A 12204-nucleotide genomic window follows, 5' to 3' on the forward strand; every position below is an offset into this window, starting at 1 on the left:
ATGAGCAGTTGGCGATGAGGTAGGCTTGCCTGCTTTCTGTCGGGATAATGGCCAGACCAAAGATGGCAAACCCACAAACACAGACTGACAGACGGGTGTGAAAGAGAGATTACAAAATAGAGTCATAAATAAAAGGTTATGACATGAATGGCCGAGGGAGGGCTGAGCGAGTGGTTTGGCAGCGGGTGCAGCATGTACCTATTAGATGAATATATTTCCCCTGGACAGACAGAAGGCTCTGCAGACACCTTATAACTCATTCTCCCCGTCCCTTGTTTTCAAGGCACAGTGGCACAAAATTGCACATCACATAAAGTCGTTTATTTCACCAGCGCTGAAACAGTCTGCAGCCTTTGTGGTTATGGAACGATATGCTGTGCCTAAAGAGAGAGAGTGTGTGTGTGTGTGTGTGTGTGTGTGTGTGTGTGTGTGTGTGTGTGCATGGACTGAATATGGTATTACAGCAGCAACAGTGGTTATTTCTGAACAAATTATTAAATCTGCAGTAGCGCTAAGCTTCTGGGATCATCATCATCAGTGTGGGAAATTAACAACAAATAGGAGCCAAATGCTGGTGGGTTTTGTAAGTTACATGGCTCAGCCAGCAATGGACTATGAAAAAAATACATGTCATCAAAATACATGTAAAAACTAAATCATAAAATGAAACAGATATACCTGAAGTTCACCACCTTAATAGAGAGGGAGTATGTATGCATGTGTCCTGTTGCCAGGTCAAACTCTTAAAGCTGTCCCGTTTCTTGGCTGTACAGTGTTACTGCTGTTCTGCACAAAAGCAGTCCTGATGACGTACACCAACACAATGAGATCGTTAGATGTGATGCAATCGTGAGAAATCTGCCACAAAAGTCAGCATGCAACATCTGCCAGAGACCACAGCTCTACTCGTTCTTTGCCCGCCTCAAGTGGAAGCACAAACGCATTTCATGTTGACACTGGCACATAAATCCAAAAGCAGGTATGGAATGCATGATAGTGTAAACCAAAAACTGGCAACATGAAGTCAGATGTGTTTTGGCACATTATTATTATTTTCTTGTCATGAAGAATAAAATGAAACACGAGAAAGTTAAACATAATGGGGAATTTAATTTTATTTAATTTTGTTGCGCAACAAATTGCATGTATGTACGGTGGCCCTGAGAGGCCAAACGGACTGCAACTTAAGAAAAAACACCAACATTAAGAAAAACGCTGCAAAAGCACACAATACACAATGAAAATAGGAAAAACGGAAACGGAAATAGAAGAAAACAGATTTCCAAAAGCACAAGGGAAGTGTTTCCTGGGAGACAATAACCCAACGGACCAGTTGCAGCACTTGTGGTAGCTACCTGGGTAATGTGCCACTAAAGTATCTATTGCTGTGTGATTTATTACTATTAATGAAGGCTACATTACAACCTGCTAGCTACAAGCAAAATCATGTGCAGTTGTGATGTCCACCCTAATCTTACTCATTTTAGATTAAGATTTAAAAATGTAGTTGGTATTGCTTTCAGAACTGCACGTGATTATTTGCAGCTAGCAGGTTGTTAATGCATCAAGTCTAACAGTCTGTGGTCTACGAACCAACCTCAGCTAACACCAGCTAACAATGTTAGCTTGGTGACAAATAGCCTTTAGTAATAGTAACAGATCAGTACATTCATGTAGTTGTAAAAAGCATGACAATATATCAAGTAATCCAAAGTATTCAGAATATGTTACTCACATTGAGTAACTTAACGGAATACATTACAAATTACATTTTGGACCATTTTGCATTCTGTAATCTGTAGTGGAATACACTTTAAAAGTAACCTTCTCAACACTGATTATATTGAAGTATATAAATAAAACTGATAAGACAAATAATGCTGTACGATTAATACTTTTTCTTTTGTTACTTACCAGGATTCTTGCTTGTGCTCCTTTAACTTGAATAAAGAGATCTTGATTGGCAAATGGGACATTCAGTGAAGCATTATCACTCCTCATTATTTGCATTAAGCAGCAGCACATCTATAGGCTGTAGCTTTCATGCTCCCTATGGCTTTCGTTTTGATTCCAGTGATTCATTAGCTTTTTAAAGACACAAAGCCCTCTGCATAATGACATGCTTTTTGCCTCTTGTGTTAGCTCGTGCTGCGGCCGCTGTGCATTAGTAATGTCAGGCAGGAAGGGCGTGCAGGATCAATGATGGTTCTATAGATAGATGAAGCTATGATCTATGCCAGCCACAGCATGAAAGTGAGAAAGATTTATATTTAACACAGGGTCATTTGGAACCATTCGCATTAAACTGGTTTAATCAATCCCTCTCAGTTTGCAGGGTCAGTTGGATGGGACATCAGTGGTGATGTAGCTAAAGGAATTCCCGGCCTCATTCGTTGAAGATAGCGTTCGTGTTGGTGCGTCTGGCAGTCTGCTGTCCTCTGTGCAATATTGATTGGTCGCATTAGGGAGTCTGCAGGTCAGCGTTTCTCTAATGGGGGCAGAAGAAGATGGAGGAGAACAGAAAGTAGGGGATGAGTAGATAGAATGAGGTAAGAAAGGAGGGGAAAATTAAAGGCGATGAGACTGATGGGATGTCTGACTTAACGTGTAGCTGTACTGGTGTTGTTTTTCTCACGCGACCTCAAGCACAACCCCATCACCGCTCTGCCTCACAGTATTGATTAGATGTGCTATAGCTAGTTAAAGAGGACCTGTTGTTCTCGCCTTCATGGTCTTTGTTTACAGCATATTAATACAAATGTTTGCCCACCTTCACCTGGGCAACTGCCAATATTAAATAAATAACATCAGCGAGCACTGTACTGTGCTACTTAATGGCTCAGAAGAATTAATTTTATTGATCAGGTCTGACTGGCTGACATCACAGTGGCATCCATGTGAGATGTTTTTGGACAGCAAACTACTCGTGGTGCTTGTGATAGGTAAGCTTTAATTTTGTCCTAATTTACATGCTATTCACTTGCTTGTTATTTAACAGCCTCAGTGATTGGCAGCATTTCCTCAGTGACCTTCGGTAGCTCTGGTGTTTTCGTGTAACTTTAGATCTTGCTTTCACATCCATCCTTGTTTGAGTCTCTGGGCTGTTTTAGTAGCGCTGAAATGTCATCTTCTGAATAATTTATTATTCTTAAAAGCAACACCTTGAAGCCCCGGGTAAATTAAGCCAAATGGCACGACGGATTCCCCATTGTTTGTTTGTTTTTTGTTTTTTTAAATGTTTGGGTTGGTGATGTGTCCGCTGGAAGTAAACAACGGGTCCTGCATGAAACGTGTCGGATTATGAAAAGAGAAGATCGGGTTAATGTATGACTTCAACATTCATCCACGTGTCCACAGCAGCAGCAGCAGCCGCGTCTAATTAGATGGGATGGAGTCTCAGCAGCTCTGCTGTTTCCATGGTAACACAATTACTGTGCCCTGGGTGTGAGGTTAGAGTGATAATGCATGTAGGTTTACACAATGTCAGCGGACAGTTTTTTTTGTTTGTTTGTTTATGTAAAGAGGAAATATTATATTATGTTTAGCTTCTCAGATTTATTTTTCTGTTTGTGTGTGTAGAAGAAGGAAACGCTCACACAGTAATGGCGAACATAAAAATTAATATTTACCATCTGATGTCGAGGCTTCGTATATGATGTTGTTCATGAGTGTTAAGAGCTTCAAATATTTCATTGATTTGATATGACTAATGTGATGGTCTTCAGTCTGTTCTATGTTTGTAGAGAGATCCAAAGGAAAAGAAGAACTGATTGTAGCATTATGTTATGTGCTGTAAGATATTTGAAAAGCAAAAAAGCTACTTTATGCACAGGCTACTCCTGTTAATGCAGTCGAATCACTCACAAATAAAACAGTTCCCTTGATGAAATACGCAGAGAAAATTCAATTCAATTTGAAGCTGGCAGAAAAAGATGCAGACACTCGAAGGCATGGAAGTGGGAAAAACAGACAAGTGCTTCAAGGAAGTTGCAGGATCAACCGACCAGAAGTCCGACCAAGTCAATCGGAACTCAGAGGGCAATGTTGATCCAAGAAAACAGATGAAAGCCATAACTCTGGGAACAATGGTCCATAGTCTGATTATCGTGTCATGCCCCTGTGGTATCATCAATAACCAATAGCATCACTGCTAGAAGATGAATGGTGCACCCGTTATGGTGGGACTAGCCACCCTCCATAATGCACGATGACTCTTTACCTCCAGGTAAAGTGGAGAAATGGGGGGTGGGGGGGTGATGTTGCAGTGGAGAAGCCGCGATTTGCTGGGTAACTTAGCACACGTACAAAGACTGATGAAAGACCACAGAATGAACAGGAGACATGAAAGGAGAGCAGCCTAAAAAGAGAAAGGTGAATACAATCAGCATCACTGAAGACACATGAGAATGACTGTCAAAGTAAAACAGGAAGTGGCAAAAGGATTCAAAAAAGACAAAGTACAGAGGACACAAGGAACGGGAGAACACTAGTAAGAAATACACACACAGAACAATGACCATAAATATCCGCCCTCATTTGTAAACTTTAAAATTGCATTTAGTTTGCCTTGCTTTTCTTCAGAGTTGATTATGAAAAAGAAAGTTGCATATAGTAATATAAAGATTATGTATTAGAATTTGCTAATATCACTTGTAACCATTTTTATTCATCATCAGCAGCTTGTAAAGCAGCATTGTTCTACTTAGTATCTAAGATGTGTAATTAATGACGCCAGTGTAATCATATACCTGAAAAATAATTCTACTTTTTCGACCCATGATCAGACTTAGGGATGTTTGTTTTTACATATAAAAAGTCTCTGAAGTCAGTAAGGAATTAAATTAAAAGACAAAAAGTAGAATTTAGTGGTATAAACATTTTTAATAATTTAATTTTAATCTCAGTCATAAACTGTAGCTACGTTTCCTGTTAAACAGATTACTACGCATTTTTCCACAGATATTTTTGACTTCTTTTTTGACTTTTTTTTTGTTGGTTTACCTAAAAATTGATTGAAACAAAAAAAAACAAGACTGAATTTGCAAACCAATTGTATTGTCTAGGCATTTTATGCAGATTGAAAATCTTGAAATATGAGTATTTATTATCTTCATAAACCCCTGGCTTATCTGATGTGTGCTGTAATATTAGTTAAAGCGAAGATGATCGCGTGTCGTTTGTCCCTTTTTATCATCTTTCTATGTTACGCTCTTTCAGCAATGTCAGCCTCTCTGATGCTGCTGTACACCGAAAGATCTCTCTAACCTTTCCTACTGTGCAGGCACCTTCAGGGGCTCTCATTACACGTTTGACTTTTATTTTCCCTCTCAACTAAATCGACCACCAGAAATGTGAAACTTTGTCAAGTGAGACACCTCCAGGGGGAAGTCACGATGGCAGCCTGCACCCTGGCTCTGTGGCATCTGTCTGCAGACTAAATCGACTGAGTCGAACAAACAGAGGACGGGAAAAACAAGGAGAAATGAACGGGTTAATCAGATCTGATGGATGGAAGGAGATACTATGTGTGTGTCGTTCTGCTTGTCACTGTATCCGTGTGCCTCAGGACGACTGTTTGCTTGGGGACAAAGGGGCTCTCAGGATGGATTCGTCAGAAGCCGGGGGCTGTGCTGTGCACCATTAGGATCAAGGATGCTATTTCAGGATGCTACCTGCTGAGGGATGTACTCTGCTCACAGTTTTGATGGCCCCCTCCGCTCAAGTCCATTAAACAGGGCAGAGATGGCCTCTGCGGCTGCTGAGTAACCGTGATAGCGCCTGTTTTCACAAGCTGACCACCTATTTTAGGTCTGATATTTATATGTTTAATGCTTGCATTTTGTGAATGATTCTGGTCTTCTTCTATATTTAAGCTCCTCACTAATATACAATCTAACTCCATCACTGGCGAGCGTTTGATTTCATCCCTATCTAAGATGCTTGTCCTTAATGCATGACCTTTTGTGGGGTTGCATAACTGTCTCCACTTTAGGTGGGGTTATGAAAGCCATGCAGAGAGTCTTCTGCTGCTTTCCTAAAAATTAAAACAGGTACAGGTGAAAGTTCTTATGATACTGAGTTTGTGGGGCTGTGAAGATCTTTAAACAGTCACTTTGTACGTACTCAGCTTTTTTGGAATTTAAGTTTTTAAGTTTAAGACTTAATTAAAGGTTTAGGTGAAGAGCAAGCAACTAGTCTTTATGGTGGTATTGTTGTTAGGCACCTCACCGGGATATGAATATGCCTGTGTGTGTGTGTCTGTGTGCACGTCTGTTTATTTGAGGAAGATGAATCAGCGTTGTTTGCTGACTGACTGGTGCAGCACGGGGATGCAGAGTGACCTTGGTGGCCTTTGGGGTTAAAAGTCATGTCTAGTATGACATGTTGTTTACATTTTTGTTTTTTTCATTTTTTCCACGTAGAAGATGTGCGATTAAGTAAACTGAAAGGAATAGACTGGCAACCCTTCCGGGCTGTTCCCCACCTTTTCTCCAGGATCCAGCCCCCCTCCAACTCTTGGATAAGTGATTTTTTTTTTTTTACAATTAAGATGTGGTAACACTTAAATTTTTGTTTTTAGCACTTTGTTTCTATTTGATTAATCTTATTTTAAAAATATAGAGACTGTAGGGTGGTATCCTCTCCTTCCTCCTGTTGTCATAAGTGGCTTGTTTAGTGTGGGCTGTAACAAGTTACTCTTTCTCCGACATTACTGTTCTGTAATTCACCTGTGTGGCCACTAAAAGTGCTTTTGCTGCACCAAAAGAATTAAAAAGGCTCCGAAGCTCTGCCTCCCCCCCAATCAACACGTCTGGAAAACAGTGAGGGCTTTAATCCTGCAGAGGGCAGAGTTTCACTACGAACCACCTTAACCCTGCTGCTGAGGGGACTACTGACCTCCTCAGCAGTGGTCTCCATTTTAAAGGACAGCATAATATACCCATAAGTGGATATATGTCATATGCTGCACACCAGTTTTAACTCTTACATAGATAATTATATCTCTACCATATTTTTGAAATTCAGTTTGTGATGACTTGAAAAACAAAGATCAAGACGTCAGAAAAGCAAGTCATCAGCTTTCATGTTAGTCTAAAGACAATTAGAATCGAACAGCCTGCTTTACTGACATATGAACAGACATAATGAGAGTCTCCGCAGTGAATTTCTACTATCTCCAAATTCAACCGCACTAATATTACATTGGATAAATATGTACAGGGTGGGCCATTTATATGGATACACCATAATAACATGGGAATGGTTGGTGATATTAAAGTCCTGTTTGTGGCACATTAGTATATGTGAGGGGGCAAACTCCTCAAGATGGGTGATGACCATGGTGGCCATTTTGGATACAACTTTTGTTTTTTCAATAGGAAGAGGGCCATGTGACACATCAAACTTATTGGTAATGTCACAAGAAAAAAACAATGGTGTGCTTGGTTTCAACTTAACTTTATTCTTTCATAGTTATTTACAAGTTTTCTTCTTTTGTTCACAGCCAGTGACAGTCAATGGCTGTGACTTCTGGTCCATTCTTCATCAATGGAAACCTCCGGCCACTGGATATTGAAATTGCTACATGATGATGTGTTTCCTCTCTTTATGCACTGAAGCTGGCATTTCCCTTTGCATATGCCACCACTGGGTGCAGGTGCTTGCACTGAAGCTGTGCTGCACGAGATGTGCAGCACCTGAAACTACGGATACTGGATGCTTGTGCTGGCATTTCTCCTGCGGTGTTGCTATCAGTGTGTGAAGAGTGGGAGAAGAGGGTTGCATTGACAATCCAACACAATGGGCAGCACATTGAACTCACTTTATAAGTGGTCAGAAACTTCTAAATAACTCATGAAAGAATAAAGTTACGTTGAAACCAAGCACATCTTTGTTTTTCTTGTGACATTACCAATAAGTTTGATGTGTCACATGGCCCTCTTCCTATTGAAAAAACAAAAGTTGTACCCAAAATGGCCACCATGGTCACCACCCATCTTGAGGAGTTTGCCCCCTCACATATACTAATGTGCCATAAACAGAACTTTAATATCACCAACGATTCCCATGTTATTATGGTGTATCCATATAAATGGCCCACCCTGTATATTTAATTTGCAATAAACCTCAGGCCTGTAGCTATTGTGCATCCCTCTGTGACTTCATGGGTTAGCCTTCAAAGCAGATGCCAGAAAACTTGATTAACTGAAATCGACATATCAGAAAAACCTACTGGGGATCGCGCTGCCAAGCAGAGAGAGAGAGATCTGTGTGCCAACGGAGAAACAGAGGGGCACGGGCACAGATTCATCTGCAGATTAACCACACGCTTCTTGCTAAACATGCTATCTAGTAGTATTTGAAAAATGAACTCAGAATCTGGCTTTAGCATGAATATAATCAGCATTACATCTGCACTGAAGAGGAAGAATGTGTGAACAGTGAAATATAAAAGTTCCGATGTTCTGTTCTTGTTCTCGTTCATGAAACTGTAAGGGGCGACGTGAACTCCCTGGCAAGGCTGGTCACATTTATGAGGTGGTGTCGAGCCTTAGCTGGAGATATTTTATTAAAAATAAGAGAGGGGGCAGAAGGGAGAGCAGGAAGGGATGACTGATCAGTCAGCTGACAAGGATTTTATCATCCATGGGTCAGCGCCTTCACTTGAAGCCTGCCATGGAGTATTCTCTAGCTTTCTTTTGAACATTGAATGCAGCGTGCCTGGTGTCACTGGTAGCCTTGAAGTTCAGCTGGACTGTGCACAGTTTCAGAAACTCCGCATGGTCAGAGGAGCAGTGTTTAAAGAGGCGCCCTCAAACAGTATATATATCTCTGGCTCCTGTTCAGTGGACGCTCCCTCTGAGCCTCAGTGATGTTGCCAGTGGATTAGCTGTGCTCATATCCCTGTATCCTTTGTTATATCGTCTGCTTGTTTTCTTTTAATAAAGCTTGCTATCCTCCTTAGTCCCGGTGGAGGCTGGCAGACTGACAGGCATACGAGACACCGAGCAGGTGGACAGGAATAACAGGTAGGGAGGGTGTGATGGTGACAAACTGGGCGGAGGGGGAGAGGTGTTGCACGGGTGCTAGAAAAGGTCACAGCACCACAAACCCCTCTGTTTGTTTGGCGCAGTCACAGTTAGCGTCACACCCTGCGATGTTGTCGCTTTTGATTGTGTCTTCTTCTGTGACGAGCTACGTTCTTGTCAGTCGGAGTTGGAGCCAGATTTGCTTTCATGCATATGGGCACTTTTACAGTCACAGGCTTTGGCACGAGCAAACCTGCTCGGAAGGGGGAACATCGCTTACCTTTGACACCCCCTCCCGTCAGTAGCAAATCAAAAGGACGTGCTCTTGAAGATAAAGAGAAACTCGACAAGAGTTTTAGGCTGTGAAGAAATTTTGATCAGTAATCGTCCCAGTCTGATGACTAACAGCCTGCACCGGTTACAAATTTAGCGTGCAACATGAAATGTTGTTGCTCATTTGATTCTCCGGTGGAGGCAGGTGTATTGGTGACCCCCCCATCGACTGGACGAGCTCCACCTTCCTGCAACGGCAACTTAGTCATCATAGCCGCTGATGGTTTGTCCCTAATGGTGATCCATAAATAAAGGAGCAACCAACGAAGAGAATTGATTTCCACAAGCATGGAGGAGATTTATGCTCTGACTTGGACTCCTCTTCGCGGCTGTATATCACTCCTCCTGAGATGTTTTGCCCTTCATCTTTTTTTTCTTTCCTGTCTCTGACTTTAACATCCAAAACAGAAAGCTACCTCTCTCTCCCTTTTTTTTTTAGACAATAACATTTGCCAAATGTCTTTCTCTTTTGCCTTTGATCTTTTTTCGCTTTCGACTCTATTTTATTAGTCCACATGCTCTTTTCACCTGGCCTGTAGCAGTTGGGTTTTTCTCCCTGCTCTGCGTCTGTCTGTTGTTTTCTTGTTTTCTCATTCGCTCACACGCAGAGAGATATGCACGCACACACACCTTCACCGTGTAAAAATTGGCCAGACTCTAACACACCAGCCTCTGACTTTTCTGGAATTTGCTCATTTTGCTGATTTTTCTGTTTGACTGACTCAGGTTAAGGATCTGAGAAGTGGACGTTTTAACTTCAGCATATGCAATAGCAGTGTCGTATATCAATAAAAAGATGTTCTGGGGGTGGGGAACAGTTTAATTTTATTAAACTGATTAATAAAATGTCATAATTTTCTTGCTTGCTGGTTCTTCAGCATTTTATTGACCTGATCTGTTGGGTCTGCATGCTTTAAAGGATCATACAGTTTCCTGTAATCCAGCCCTCTGATTCACTTACATAGTTAATCCACCAACATAGCTACATATGCATTGGTTTGCTCCAGATTTGCATTTCATGTAGCAGATGTTCTCTGTGCTTCTGTGTGTTTGTGTGCATGCTTTTATGCTGGCCCACCCTGCCGTGGACATCCAGGTGCTTCTAACACCAGGAGCCATAACAGACTTGAGTTTATTAATGTTGTTCATTTCCTCTCGTCTGTTCGCCTCCGGCTGCCTCGCTGCTCGACTCTCCAGTCCAACATTCCACACACTCCACTGGAATTAAGGGAGAGGCCTGTGGCGAGGCAGGGAACGAGCTCAGGAATGTCTCTGTTATCACAGGGAGAGATGATGGAGGGAGGAAGGGAACAGGAGGTCAGGCTTGAGGGCCTCAGCGTTGTTAGACTGATTTCAGTCAGGACCGCTGGAGTCGTAGGAGTTCCCAGCATCAAAGCTTTGTGCACTACACACAGCTCTGCCCATAGGCTCATATTACCACAGAGGTGCGGGCCTCTGGCCCAATCAGAACACATAGGAATCTAATTTTAGAGCTGCGGCTTTTTAAATCAATATCTCCAGTCCTATCAGTGGCAGTGTCATGTAGATTATCTCACGGCTTTCATAGATGTCACACCAGGTTGGCTCTGCTCTCAGTCCACAGCGTGCGCTGTTGAGGATCACCCCACATTCACTCACGCAGGCAAATGCACTGGCTCGCAAACTGCACGTGCATACGGAGGGGCACATACGCGGGCAAAAGCATCCCTCTGGGTTAACCGTAGCTGGAGTCAGAGCGTGTGCAGACATATGCACATGTGTGTGGTGAGTGAACGTGAGAAACAAATTGATATGGTATGACGAGGACAGATTAAAATCAAATGCCATATTTTGGGAGGTTAGGCAGAGGCATCATGTTTTGCATGTGAGTGTTTGAATATCCGTATGATTAATTCAAGCGTTTGGTCTTCTGGAGAAAGAGGATCAGAGTGCAATTTTGAAGGTAAATGTTTCAGTGCTACGCGACATAAGGATATTTTCTTGTTTAACACTATATTTTGAACAAGAAATACAAAAAGGCGTGCAGTATAGTTTTAATGGGAGTGTTATTTTGTTGGTATTTTGTGCTCTGACTGATTTCAGTCATCTTTCAGCTCTTGTGTCTCTGTTGTGGGCTTTGGTGATGGTCGTAAATTAGAAATGAAGAGAAAGAAATAAAAGAAATACAGAGCTTTTGAACATTAATGACAGTGACATCAGAAATTCCGGGTTAAACCAAAGTGTTTTCTGAGAGGTTCATAAGAAAGCGAGAGCAGAAATGACGGTGGAGCACAGCAAGAAAATTTATGGATGTAATATTAAAATGTTTTGGTTTTTTTGTTTTTGACCAGCGAGGAGGCGTCGGTTTGTTTGGAACACAGAACGAGACGATCTTGTTTCAAACATCTTGCCTTGGTTTCCTATAAATACTCTAGATTCCCTTTACCCCAAATCCATGCATATTAGATGTAATATTACAGTGTAACAATTCCCTTCTGGTCTCTGCAGAGGAGTTGAAACCTGGGTTCTGCTCCTATAGTTTATGTGTAAATGCAGAGGGCACATTTCTCCATGGGACGTAAAAAAAAAAGTTAGTAATGTTTACAGTGATGGTTTCATATTGAGCTTTAGCTGCTCTTCAGATTTTCTCCTTTGTCATGTGAGATAAATGAACTATTTATCACTTTTTCCTTACAGGCAGTTCAGTCCTTTAAACAGTTCACTGTGTCAGTGTGAGCTTTCAGTGAATGGATTTCTGTGTAAAATCCACTCAATCTTAGGCATGCATAATGTTGAATAGTCTACCTATTAAAAATGATTTTTTTTCATCCTTTTACTAGTTCTACTATTATAGATTTAAGAC

The 12204-nt window shown here is 41.5% G+C and overlaps 1 protein-coding gene across 10 annotated transcripts in view; it reads left to right on the forward strand.

The window, feature by feature from the left end:
• tjp1a (tight junction protein 1a) overlaps positions 1–12204 on the forward strand; it is a 100022-nt gene that overhangs the window by 26582 nt on the left and 61236 nt on the right. Inside the window, exon 1 of one of the 10 annotated variants that reach the window (XM_040012008.1) lies at positions 11102–11126. The exons of the other annotated variants lie outside the window; for them this stretch is intronic. Within the exon in view, the coding sequence (XP_039867942.1) occupies positions 11112–11126 (15 nt within the window). The 5' untranslated portion in view covers positions 11102–11111. Of the gene's footprint in view, positions 1–11101; positions 11127–12204 lie in introns of those variants that run through there. 10 annotated transcript variants of the gene reach the window in all.

Source organism: Simochromis diagramma, unplaced genomic scaffold (genome assembly GCF_900408965.1).
Source record: "Simochromis diagramma unplaced genomic scaffold, fSimDia1.1 OVJJ01000603.1, whole genome shotgun sequence".
Classification (NCBI taxonomy): domain Eukaryota; kingdom Metazoa; phylum Chordata; class Actinopteri; order Cichliformes; family Cichlidae; genus Simochromis; species Simochromis diagramma.